Below are 13,540 nucleotides of genomic sequence, written 5' to 3'. Positions count from 1 at the left end.
AACCCTGGAGCGGAGGATTGGTTTGGTCACCTTGGACTACTCAGCGGTTCAGCAGGTGGGGTGAGGTGCACAGGGATTCTGCCACGAAGGATCCCAGCCCAGATAGAGCAGCCTGCACATCCACGTGTCCCCGTCGGTTCTCCTTCCAGGCCCAGTCCACGTGGCCACCTGAGTCTCTGGAGGGACTGTCCTATTAACAAAGAAATCCTTCTGCTGTGCTGTTTTGGGCACTTGGATAAACCACTCTTCTGTTACTGGACAGTAAGAGGCTTGACTTGAGGGTATAGGGGGTTGTGAGGGGTCGGATCTAGTGACCAGCTCACCTCCATCCTCCCCAAACCTCCCCTGCAGGCTTGCCCTTTGTCCTTCTCTGACATGGGAGTTTTGGGAGTTTGTCTCTGGCCAAGTTGGCCAGTGGGATTGTTGATGGCTTACAGCTGACCAAGGCACCGAGTGTCCTCGCTGATTCAGAGGCTGGAGAGCGCTCTCCTGTCTGGCACAGTGCTGGATGCTGTGAGGTGAGGTAGAGGAGGGAGATGAAGATGGAAGAAACACAGGTCCTGGCCCTTGCGGGAACAATCCGATAATGGAAAGTAACTTATTCCTGAGTAACTGATGAAAGAAGAGGCCACAGGAGAATCCGGGGCGCTGGGAGGGGTTTCTGTGGGGCACAAGGCACTCAGGAGAGGTGAGTGCAGATGGACTGCCCAGCCTGAGCTCAATCTGCCCAGTGGAGTGACTGGGACATGCACCTCGGGGCCTGTGTCCAGGCTCTCTGCTGATCCTCTGTACTGCCTCGTGCTGGCAGTTTTGCCCAGATTTGTATCCAGATTCACTAATTGTGGTTTTAGGGCACCGTGACCTCCTCCCCCACCCCATTATTCTGGTAAATCAGGTTGCTCTTTGCTCAGTGTGCTCTTTTGAGGACCAGGGGAAGGCTGGGGAATTTTGCTGAAAGCAAAATCTCATCTGGCAGAGGGCAGTGGGTTGGTGCGTTGCGATGGCTCAGGCAGGTCTGAACACAGGCCTCAGAGCAGACTGTGGGTCCAGATATCAGGCCACGTGGCAACTGCTCAGGACAGCTGCTGGCTTGGGCCCTTTTGAAAAGTCATGGTACAAGACGTGTCCCAGAAGGGCAGCTCGACCCCGACTCTGCTGTGGGCAACTTCATCACTTGCCTTATGTCTCAACAGAATGAAAGATGACACTACTGTCAATGACATAGTGTTTATTTGAACCCTGAGGTTAAAAATAAAGACATTCCCAAATGGTGCAGCAGATGCTGTAAGGAGTATGTTTTGGGATACAAAAGTTCCTCACCCCTGCTGTGCAGGTGGACTGTTGACATTTGATGTGCTTCTGGGTAATTCTTTGGCAGATAAGAATGCGATGGGTTTCCAGACCCGCTATCCTGTAAGGCTGCAAGAACTGAGGATTAGTCAATTAAAGTGCAATTCCGATTTGGAAGCCATCCAACTGAGGCTTCACTGTTGCTCTGCAGCCACCAGGGGCAGGATCATCTCTGGATAACACTCGTCCTAAGGTTCTAAGGAAGCCTTTTTATCAGAGATGCCTCCCAAAATTTAAAGATGTACGTTACTATTTTGAAAAAGTGCTTAAGAGAGAAAAGGCATTAACTCAGTCTTTCCTGTTTCCTTGGAAGAAGCATAATGAAAAGAGAGAAACTTACCCAAGGTTCCACTGAAAAGTACCTTTTGGGTAAGCATTTTGTAAATGTGGATGGCTGACTCCAGTCTCTGGGCAACCCTTGGTTCTGAGCATCACAGATGGCGGCTCTGCTGATTCTCAAAACCTCTGAGTCAAGGATGGGATTCTCCCATGTAGAGTCACCAAGGTGGGCTTCTGAAATTTAAACTCCTATAAAACCATGTCAGTGGACATCTAACCAGTATCATAAAACAGACTCTGAGATTTCATCCCCAAATGGGGATTTCTTTTCATCTGAGTCTGTAATGGCTTCACCACAGAAGGTGAGTGACAACTGAAAATTTCCAGAAAAACCATCCCCTTTATTTTTGAATTACATAGTGTGGCTTTTCATGTCTACTTTCTAAACCCTATGTGGTTCCTGCTTGAGAATTTCCTTGCCTGCTCTTGGTCCAGTAGACCTGGAGTAGGTGGGCTCCAGCCAGAAGTGCTCTGCAGAGGCCACACTTTCTCCCAAACGCCCTTCCTTGAGGTGTATGAGTGTGCCTGACAGAGGCTGTATTCATAGGCGAGGGTGATCAGTGGCTTCTGAGACAGTGGTGAGCAAGGTGGCTGGTATCAATACTAAAGAGTGACAGTTATTCAGAGAGCTGGGCCATCAAGGGACTGCTGGGGTTTTGTTTTCGTTTTTAAATAGTGATCTGAGATCCCAAGGATGTTTCCTTCTTGTTGACTTCTAGTGTAATTCAGTCTACTGGCTGGGGCCACCACTTTCAATAGCTGTCTTTCATTGTCGTTTGCATTAAAAAAAAAATACTGCAACCCCAAAACCTCAGTAAAATTGGGAACCTGTTTAAAATAAGAAAGCTATTTCTACAAGCCATACTTAAATATGGCTGCAAGCATATTTGCAGCCGTAGATATTCTCTAGCTGCGTAGTGCACAGCAAACCTGAGCTCGCACAGCAAAGTAACAAAGGACATGAGTCCATTCAGCACAAAAAATAAATACGCTGCAGAAGCGGGGTGTGACCAGGGGTCGGGGGCAGGTCTCTGAACACAGCAAAGGCCTTTTTGCACAACTGCAGCCACCTTTTGTTGTGGTGCCACTAGGGGCCCACGCTCTCCTGCAGGAGTGGCTCTGGGTTGGCTTCACAAGAGCCAAGTGATTTTTTAAGCTACAGTTGGGCTGAGTGACAGAGGTTCAGAATCAGCCTCAGATGGAATGTCCCAGGCCTTTCGCAGGAAACACATCAGCTACTCTCGAAACGCTGGTTCTAGCTGCAGGTGATGGTGGTGATACCAGCAGAAGGCCATCAGCTTGGCCAGAGTCTCCACGGTATCCTGGGAAAGCTAAGCACTCAAACCAAGATTCCAGACTGTTTTGGGTTCTTTTGTTAGTCTCTCTCATGTGGTGAACTAGCTACATCTGATTATCCTTTCCAAGAGGGTGGGTGGCTTTAAAGGCAGGATAATTTGCCCTGGAACCATCTTCAGGCTGTGTGGCACCCTGTGGGGACAAGCATGAGGCTAGGGAGTCTCTGGGTGCCTGGCTATTTCCATTCTGGTGCTGAGCACTGTCAGGACCTTGCTCGAGGACATGCTAGAGACGTGGCTTTCTGCCACAGGCGGCTACTCCCAGGAAAGAGAGCACAAGAGGTCCAGCTTTTCTCTGGGCTAATCTCTCTGGAAGGTTCTGTTCACCATGTCCCAAACCCCACTTAAAGTGACTGGGAGTGCCTAAGTCTCCTGTTTAAATCAAAGTTCTGAGTCCATCGCCAAAGTCATTTCCTCCTGCCCCTGCCCCACGAGTCCTCTCTGCTGGTGCATGGTGGGTGTGGGGTCTGAGCTGAACTTGGCCTGGGGTTCCTGACCCATTCTCCAGCTCTCAGAACTGGTCAGACCAGGCTTGTGAACGACGAGATGAAGCTTCGAGGTGGTGTGGCTTGGCTTAGTCACCAGGCTAGCTGGAGGGCTGGCTGGGCCCGGCACTCAGACCCACAGTCACCCTGCCCGGCGCCCTCTCCCTTGTCCCCAGCCAAGGTGGGCTGCTTTGTCAGATGCTCTACTCACTGTGGAAGTACCTGGGTCCTGACTGCCCAGTGAACAGGGCACAAAAAGGCCGTCAAAGGTGAGCCCTCTGGTGGGAGAAGAGGGCCACAGAGAACAGGAAGCTTATCTCCTTCTCGTCCTGGAAAAGGACAGAGGATTCATTGGCCCCAGAGGGAGGCAGCTCCCAGGTGTCAGGTGCAGGCTGAGCAGCAGGAAGTGGGCAAACGGGGTGTGGGGAATCTGGTAGGTGGGGAGGAGGGACCAAGAGGTAAGCCAAGAGCAGATTCATGAATTATGCCTGTTTACACTTGAGTTACCAAAGACTTCTGTTAAGAAGCCCCAATTTTAAAAAGTGGTTCCTACCCTGATTTATGATCATTAGTAAACATATCTGCAGGTGAGGCAGAAGCTCTTATTGATATAAACAAAGACAGGCTGTCAGCTGAGGAGTGAGCCCTATAGGCTGATGCACAACCCTGTGTTTTGGTCATGGCGTTGACATTACCCAGCATCTGGGCTCTGGCCATCCGTAGACAGACAGCACTGCAGGCCCCCGGTAGGTGGGTTCTGTTCCCTGGATTAGCTTCAGTTCTGATTCTTAGGGTGATGTTTTGAGCTGTTGAGAGGCCTGGCTGAGTGAAGGGCTTTGCTTGAGGACAGAATTGCCAAGACAGAAGGGCCAGGAGGCAAGTGCAGCTGGAGGCCCCTCTGAAATGGCTGAGTTCTGGAGCAGCCCTGGACTCACGGGGCAGGAAGGGACAGGAGCATGATGGAGGAGGCTGGTTGGGATCTTGGGTGGGCCCCTGGGTGCCCCGACCTCCTCTTCCTGGGAGGACTCAAGGGCCTCACAGGGTCTGGCCAGGGCATCCCAGCTCATGGTCACCCATGATGCATGGCCCCAGGCTGGGCACAGAGGGGCCATGTCTCTCCCTGAGCAGAAGTTGGGATCCTCTCTGGCCTGGGAAACTCTCCACAGGAGGCCTGGAACCAACTGTGCCCCCAGGAGAGGCCAATGGTCTCCTGAGTGTTTAAAACTTTGGCATAGTGTCCCTCTTGGTGTGAGGACAATGGAAACGTTGCTTGAGCCCTTATAAGCCACAGGGCTAAGAGTGACGTGCATGGTGCTGAGTACAAGGAACAACCCAGCTCCAAGGAGCAGCCAAGGGCCCGTCTCTTAAAGTTGCACAGTGGATCTTGATAGCTTCAGAGCAGCTGTTTTTTGTTTTTTGGGTTTTGTAAGTGCTTTATGTGACAGGAGAGGAAGAGTAGTGTTTCCTGTGGGTAATGGGAAACTATTAAAATCCACGTGCTTGAGGCTACGGGAAATCACTTCCATCGTAGATCACAGGCCGGTCAACCGTTAAGTGATAAAATACTTTCTTGGAGACAAACCTGAGGAGACAGAAATGGAAAAGGAGGTGTTACCCTGAAGGCTAAAAGCCCGAGGGGCAGCAGCTGCAGTGACCTGGCTGGAGTGGGCGCTGGCTGGCACATGAAGTCTTTGTGCAGAGACCTCTGCTCGGAGGCTGGGGCCTCTTGCAGAATGTGTGGACTCTTCCAGGCCCCCTCACCCCCACTTCCTGTCTGTCTAGCAGAGACATCTGCCTGCACAGTATCAGGGGTCTTGGGACACCGCCACGGACTTTCCTGGGGCTTGAGTGCAGAAAGGCCCATTTGGTCTCACACTGTGAAGCCCCACCCCTGCTTGCCTTGCTGCTCTGAAGCAGTCCCGGGGGTCTCTGGGGTCTAGGTAGTCTGGACTGCACTGGGGAAGTGAATGGAGCAGGCATGGAGGGGACATATACGGTGGAAGTGAGCCTGGATTTCATTCTGACTGGGCATCTAAATCCATTTTGCCGTCCATGCTTTGGAAATCTCGAGTAGGCCCCTGAGATGACCTCAGTGGATTAAGGCCAGAGTGTGTCACAGCACCACGGCCGCTTCTAACAATAACTGGGGGCCGGCCTGGGGCTGCACTCTGCCCTCAACACGCCTCTACCGGCCTCTCCGTCAACACAGTGGGGCTCCGTGAGGTAGTAAAAATGCTGGCTGCCACTGCAGAGGAAACTGGGGTTCAACTAAAACCCACAGAGGGAAGAGCAGAGCCTGTGCCTGGCTGGCCTCCACCCAGTCTCCTAACCGCTGCCCCAGAGGGGCTGAGGCCCACGTCCAGTCCAAAAGCAGCTCTCTGGACACGCTGGGCCTGTGCCCGAGAGTCCTGCTAACTCAAGGTGTGTTCATGTTCATGGGGGGGTTGGGGGGAGGGGCAGGAGTGGGGCAAGGTGGGAAGCCCATTCTTCTAACCTCTCCCTTGGTGGATGCCCATGGCCACAAGCCCTGGGAGTTCAAGGCCTGGAGGTGGTGAGGGGGTGGCACTCTAGCTTTCCCCTAGAGTGTCCTATTAAGTAATTCCCAGCCTATTAAGTGGGCTGGGAAGGGCACCCATGTGGAGGGATGTGGCCGCTAGCTCAAGGTTCCGCTCAGAGAGGATGTGGCTGGATGCTGACAAGACAGGTCTTATAACAGAGGCAAGCCCCAATTAAGGGCTTACGCTGAAGCAGAAGACATAAAAGGGACAGGTGCCCAGCAACCTGTCTCACGTCTCCATGACCTAGGCCCCTGGCTCACAGCAGATGCTCAATCAATGGTGGTCCTCTGTCCTGCTTCCTTTCTTGGCCGCCCCTCCAGCCTTATCTCCCTACATCCCCATCCTCCTGCCCCCCAAGCCCTACACTCCTGGATCTGCATCTGGTGCTTTGAAACAGTGCTTCCCAAAGATGGTACCTGCTGCTCCACTCCCATGACAGGAGGGCCCAGGGGCCTCACCTCACAGCTCTGGTCCTGATTATCTCAAACTTTAGCCTTCATTCCTTCGCTTCTCTCTCATCTATCCATCCACCTAATCCTTCCACTATATTTACTGAGCTCTTCTCTGGTCTGGGCAGTGGGAATCTGGACAGCAGAGAGGCAGAAGGGTGTCCCGGGTAAGAGCCTAGAGTCTGGAGCCTGGCCACCTGGGTTCAAATCCAGCTCTACCACCAGCTGTGTGACTTGGGATTGTCACTCTTCTATCTTTCTTGTCCTCAGTCCCTTAGTAGTAACACGAGGAGAAAGACAGTCCCTATTACGTGAGGCTGATGTGGGGCTGAAGTGAGTAAGTACGAGCAGAGGGCGGAGAACACACCTGACATGTGGCGAGACTCTGTAAGTATTAGCCTGTGTGTTACACAGTCTATAACAGACACTGGAACACCAAAGCGTAGGTCTAAAATCAAAGCACTACTGATAATAAGCTACTGATAATTAAATAACTTCTTTTAAACATCCACCTCTGTTCTTGGGACCAGGTGCCAGGGGGATTCATCTGGATGCTGATGAATGAGGTGGACCCTACCTGGAAAAGGTGTTGTCGAAGATGAGCATGTAGATGCCTGGTGTGCGGACCTTGAGCTGGCCCTGGATGTTCTCCTTGTGGGAATTGCATCGGGTTGTGGGAATGAGCACCTGGGAGACAAAGCAGATAGGAAAAGTGAAACAGAAGCTGAGAGGGCACCATGGATCCTCTGGGCAGACTCTTTATCTTGGGGAAGGAAACTGAGGCCCAGGGAAGCTGAGAGCCTGCCTCGTCTAAGGTCACAGCTGAGCAGGGTTGGGGCTGAGATCAGCCCCCAGGATTGGTGGGGTACCTCCCACATGCCCTGGGTTTGTCGATAACTTGAGATAGTGGGGAGGCTGTAGACATGAGTTTCATCCAGAATCATGAATTGGTCAGCATCCCAAAAGAATGGTCCTCCAGCCTCCTCTGACCATGGCCAGTGCCAGAACGCTCCACCGTCCAGAGGAACAGCCCCTTTCTGGCTTCAGGAAGGTGAGGCTTATTCTAGGTGAAATCCTGCCTGGCTCTTTCCTTTGCGCTGGTGCTGCTACCCTTGGGGGTCTCACAGGACAGGCCGAGCCCTCTTTCCACACCTCTTGAGCACTTTGTGAAGCTGCTGGGCCCACTTTCCTCCAGGCTGACCACCCCTGGCTCCACCCGTGGCTTCTCACTTGGCCCCAGTCGGTCCATATGTCTCAGAGCCCTTTCATCTTTCCAAGTCTCCTGCTTCCTCTCTATGTCCTCTGAGAATGAGAAATTAATCCCAGGAGACGTTTATTTTCTAAGGACATGTTCTAAGGGCCTCACTGTCAGAGCCCAAATCTGAGCAAATGGTGTGAGCTGGACAGGGCCAGGGCTGGGGTCTATGGATGGCCAACTTCTTTCCCATGGGCAGAGTCTTCAACCTGTTAGCCAGCTAAGGTACTTTAAAACTGAAGATATGACAGGAATTAACACAAGAGCCAACCAAAATTAAACACATTTTTCTGAAGGGGCAAGCACTTAGAGGGTCTTGTCTCATTAAGCATCCATAAGCCTCCCATTTGGGACTACACATAAATAAATGGTCACGCAGACCACGTAACATCTTAGCAACGGGTCCCTAAGGTAGTGAGCTGCCTCACAATGTAAAAATTTTCATTCTCTACAAAATTAAATGTTGCTCCTTTTTTGGAAATTCAATTTTTGTTACATTTAGTTTTAATTTTTTCCTATTAAACATTTTTCAACCTGTGCAAAATGACTGAATCCAAAATAGTTATAAAGATGTGATTACTTTTTCAACTCAAACTTGAATAAAGCGACCTATTTCTTGAAACACTACATGGTGGCCACAAAGTTCCCAAAGTGAAGTAAGTTCCCACAGAAGGCTCTGCTGCCCTTAAGGATCTTGTGGTTTAATGGTGACAATAGATAAAAAAAACATTCAATTATGTTGGGTGAAACTGTCACGAGGGGTCTACCAGGGAGGGGTGCCTATCCCAGCCTCTGGGTGGGAGGGGGGAGAGGCAGAATCAGGGAAGACTTCCTGGAAGAGGCAACACTGAGCTTGGACAATTTAGCTAGTTATAGGGAGGTCTGGCAGCTCCAGGCAGCAGGGACAACATATTCAAAAGCATGGGAGAATGGCTAAGATTTACCCTCTCAAGTAACAACCAAAACCGACAAAATATACAAAACAGTTTTTAAGACACTGTACATCAGGCAATGATGGACAGTGATCTGTGAGAGAACAAGGTGAGCCCTGCAATTGCCCTAGTTTACTGCTTTGAGAGGAAAAGAGAACAACAAGCAGATGGAACAAATAAAAAACAGTAAGATGAGAGACTCAAACCTAACCTTATTGACAATCACATTAAATGTAAGTAGGCTAAACATCCCAATTGAAAGGCAGGAATTATCAGGTTGGATAAAAGCAAGCCCCAACCCCATCATGCCTACAAGAAATACAATTTAAATGTAAAGACACAAAGAAGTTAAAAGGATGTAAGAAGATACACCATGCTAACACCAGTCAAAAGAAAGAGGGATTGACTATATTAATATCAAAGTAGATTTTTACATCAAAGAACGTGGCCAGGGACAGTTTCATAATGATAAAGATGTCAATTTCATCAAGGGGGACAAAACAATCCTAAACATTTATGCCCCTAATGACAGAGCTTCAACACACATGAAGCAAAAAGTGGTAGAGTTACAAGGAGAAATAGAATAAATTCATAATTATAGTTGGATATTTTAATGTCCCTCAATAATTGATGGAATAAGTAGACAGGAACTCAGTAAGGAAATAGAAGAACACTATCAACTGACTTGATCTAACTGATATGTATAGAACACTCCACCCAACAACAGCAGAACACACATGCTTTTCAAGTGTACTTGAAACATTCACCAGGTAGGCCATATTCTAGGCCATTAAAAAAAAAAAACCCAAAACTTACATTTAAAAGGATTCAAACTATACAAAGTGCATTTTCTGACAATGGAATTAAGTAAGAAAAAAAAAAGCAGTTGTCTGGAAAATTCCAAAATATTTGGAAACTAAATAACATATGGGTCAGAGAGACGTCAAGAGGGAGATCCCAAAGGCATGGGAGAGAGAGACAGAGCACACAGTATGTTCCTGACACCACAGTACATTTGCTCTGGCTGGAAGCTGGTGGTGGTGAGGGAGTAGGACGGGCCCAAGACAAGCCTGGAGGGGACAAAGATGCATGAGGACCTACTATGCGTGGGCTCTGTGGCAGCTACTTCTTATCTCATCAAGTTCCATTTATGTTCTACAATATTCTAATTCCACTGGGGACTGAGAATCCCGGGACGTTGGGTGGTTGCGTCTGTTCCCATGATGCATAACCTAAAAATTCTGAGCCTGGCCTAAGATACTTCAGCAACCACATGTAGGAGGAAGTGCTGGGGAGAAAGGCTTGCTGTTTACACAGGGATGCCTGTGTGCCCCACACCTCAACCTTCCCACACACTACTTTGATTACAAAGCAAAACCCAAGAGCTTGTTAAGGCAGATCCTCTGAAGAGGACATGTGTAAGATAATACTCTTCATTTCTTTAAACAGTCTACTCTATGGACTTTTGGTTCATTCCAGCTGCTGTTTTTTCTACCATGGTCAAAATCTGTAAGACTGATTTTAAAATCAGTCAATCAAAACGTCTAGGGGAGATTAACGAAGGCTCTGGTGTCAAAGCCCATACAGCAGAGGTGACGGGAGATGACTGGGGTCTCATGTAACCCTGAGTGAGACAGGTCTCTGCTGTGTGAGCTCTGGGGGCATCTCCCATCAGCCTCCAGTGCTTGGGTGCCCATGACCTGATTTATGTGATATGTCTGTAAAACAGTCCAAGTTGGTTTTACTGCTTTCTCGAGGGACTCTAGTGACCTGGCGGCCTGGTACAGAGCCAGGGTTCTATGTTAAATGGAAAAAGTCAGTCTGAAAAGGCCACATATTGCATGATTCCATTCACATGAAATGTCCAGAACATGGAATCTGTAAAGACAGAAGGTAGGTTGGTGGTTGCTGGGTGGAGGTTGGCGAGTGACTGCTAATGGGCACAGGGTTTCTTTTTGTTTTGGGGGATGATGAAAATGATCTAAAATCAGACAGTGGTGATGGTTACACAACTCTGTGAATAATACTGAAATAACAGTGAATTGCACATTTTAAATGGGTAAATTATATGGTGTGTAAATTATACCTCAATAAAGCTGTTTAAAAAATAAAGTCAAGGGTCCTTGCTCCCAGTAGCCCCAGGCAGGCCTCTGAGCTTCTCTGGCCAAAGAGAGAGGCAGGGCCTAGGTCTTCTTCCCTGATATGTCCCAGGCTGATTTGTCTCAGGGCAGCAGTCTGCACATGGGTAGCCTCAAGTCCTTGATTTACCGCTTCTTTCGTCAAGTGCTTCCCAAAGTCACAGTCTCTAATCTCAGTGTCGAGGCATGGCCTTGATAGAGGAGGTCCCTCTGGAGAGAGGGTGGTCCCGGGTGGGAGTGTCTGACATGCCCCTAGAGATGGGACTGGCCTTTCATGCTGTTCCCTCCACCTGTATGCTTTTCCTCTAACCCATGTCCCCCTGCCATCCCCTCCCCACAACTTCTCTTGGTTTGGCCCAGGAGTCTCCTGCCCTGATCACTGCTCCCCAGGTTAGGTGCCTGCCCCCCACCCTCAAGTGCCACCCCACCATGACAGTCACCACCTGGAATCACAGTTGTTTCTTTTCTTTTTTCTCCCACAGTTGTTTTTTTAATAAGGTCTCTCTCTGATCACACCATGAGCTCCTCAAGGGCAGATCCCATGCTGTTCCTTCTCTCTTTATCCCCAGTGGGCCCGCCCTACAGAGCCCAGTATACAGCAGTACAGTAAATGGTTGTGAACAGAGTGCAAGTACACAGCAGAGCTCCTCACGCCTGAACCTCCACAATCACGAAACCTGAGTGTTGCAATTCGCACTATGTCCCATTATTCCCAATAAGGTCCAGTCTGGTCAGGGCATCATACGGGGAGTCCCCAGGATAGATGCTAAAGGTGTGAGCCTGGACGTAGGTTCTCCAGGTTGATGTCTGTAAGGGACCTCAGGCAGACGTAACAGCCATCCCCACAGCTGGCTGGTGACAGTCGGGCCTGTGACGGCAGAGGAGCACCTGAGCACCCTTCTCACCCACCCTGCAGATGGGCTCCTTCTGCCCCCTGGTGTCCACTGTGGGAAAGACAATGGTAACCATATCCTTCAGGCAGTAAGGGAGCCAGAGATGAGGATGGCTCCTGGGCGTCCCTGAGCTCCTGATTCCTGGGAGGAACCACACAGGTCTCCCAGGGCCATGAGGATTAGGCTGGTGAGTGACTGAGCAAGGAGAGAGGCGTGGAGACCGGATCTAGTCACCTCCCTCTCTCCCTCCCACAAATATCCACCAGTATCTAACGTGGGCAGACACAGCACGAGGCGCTCGGCGGGCGTTGGGAACAGGAGGTGAACAGCGAAGGTGCTGGTGCTGAGTACCGGGTGGTGCAGCCGGTTGCTAGTGCAGAGCTGAGAAGCACGCTGCTTAAGCTGCTGCCCAACCAACTGCCCAGAGGCCGCTCTGCACCCAAGTCTCCTCATCAGCAAAGTGGGACTAAGACCTGCCTCATGGACTGAGACATGTGCCCAGGTGGCAGCAGTGAGCCTGAATCCACTCTCTGACCACAAGCCCAGGACCTCCCAGGTGGACGTTCAGAACCGCTCAGGAAGGAAGGGCTCCAAGGCTACATGTGTGGTGTGGCTGTGAGCCTCCAAAAGGAAAAGAGGGGCAGAGCAGTTTTTAAATAAGCACGAGCATGAGACTCCAATAATCAAGGCCAACTCAGGGGGGCTAGAATTAAATTTAAGGAGTAAATCTGAAGAGGACAGAAATGACAAAGCAATCTCTATAATAGGCAGATACCACCAGGACAGGGATGGCAGGAGAGCAAACACAGATGGACACATGTCTTCCCCACGTGGATACCGAAGCTGGAGCGGGGACCTGTGTGCCCAGCATGCCCGAGCCTGGCCCTCCTGGGGCTCTGGGCCTTCCCCAGCCCTCACCGCGAGCCCCTTAGGACACCCAGAGGACCACAAGCGTGAGGGACTAGTGGATGTCATCACAGAGACTTCACAGAAGGCTCCTTTCACACAACTTCAAATTGCTCCTCTCTAGCTTCATTCTTAGAAAATGGAGATTTTGTATTAAAAGTCTAGGATCTACCCGGAGCTCCAATCCAGCCTGTGTGACTGTCCTCACTATTCCTTCCACTCACAGTGATTCAAATGGAACTCGCGTTTCCACCCAAACCAGCTCTCCCTCCATCATCCCCTGGCACCCTCCCTGCAGAGATTCAGGTGTGGAATTCAGACCCTCCCTCTTCCTCGGCCCACAGTGAATCAGCCCCCACGGAGGCCTGTTCATTGTCCTGTGCTCTGCATCCTACTCCATCCTTTCTACTCTTCTTCTCCTTGATCTAAACCAGTGGCTCTCAACCTTGATTGCCCACTGGGACCATCTAAGGATGCCTGGATCCCCCTTAGAGATTCTGGTTTAGTGGTCTGGGGTGTGGACTCAGAAGTATGTTTTAAAAAGCTTCCCAGGGGGCTTCCCTGGTGGCGCAGTGGTTGAGAATCTGCCTGCCAATGCAGGGGACACGGGTTAGGGCCCTGGTCTGGGAAGATCCCACATGCCGCGGAGCAACTAGGCCCGTGAGCCACAAATACTGAGCCTGCGCGTCTGGAGCCTGTGCTCCCAACAAGAGAGGCCGCGACAGTGAGAGGCCCGCGCACCGCTATGAAGAGTGGCCCCCGCTCGCCACAACTAGAGAAAGCCCTCACACAGAAACGAAGACCCAACACACCCAAAAAATAAATAAATAAATAAATAAATAAATAAATTTATTAAAAAAAAAAAAAAAGCTTCCCAGGG

The 13,540-nt window shown here is 50.3% G+C and overlaps 1 protein-coding gene across 2 annotated transcripts in view; it reads right to left on the bottom strand.

Moving 5' to 3' along the window:
* Positions 1-1,211: 1,211 nt before the first annotated feature.
* FYCO1 (FYVE and coiled-coil domain autophagy adaptor 1) overlaps positions 1,212-13,540 on the bottom strand; it is an 86,467-nt gene continuing 74,138 nt past the window's right edge. For both annotated transcript variants that reach the window (XM_068559337.1, XM_068559335.1), the window contains 2 exons: positions 7,114-7,223; positions 1,212-5,111 (listed from right to left, as the gene is read on the bottom strand). In XM_068559337.1, coding sequence (XP_068415438.1) covers positions 5,036-5,111; positions 7,114-7,223 — 186 coding nt within the window. In that variant the 3' untranslated portion in view covers positions 1,212-5,035. The remainder of the gene's footprint in view (positions 5,112-7,113; positions 7,224-13,540) is intronic.

This window comes from Eschrichtius robustus, chromosome 12 (assembly GCF_028021215.1).
Source record: "Eschrichtius robustus isolate mEscRob2 chromosome 12, mEscRob2.pri, whole genome shotgun sequence".
NCBI lineage: Eukaryota > Metazoa > Chordata > Mammalia > Artiodactyla > Eschrichtiidae > Eschrichtius > Eschrichtius robustus.
The sequence above is the reverse complement of the archived record's forward strand: the minus strand, read 5'-3'. Positions and strand labels throughout refer to the sequence as shown.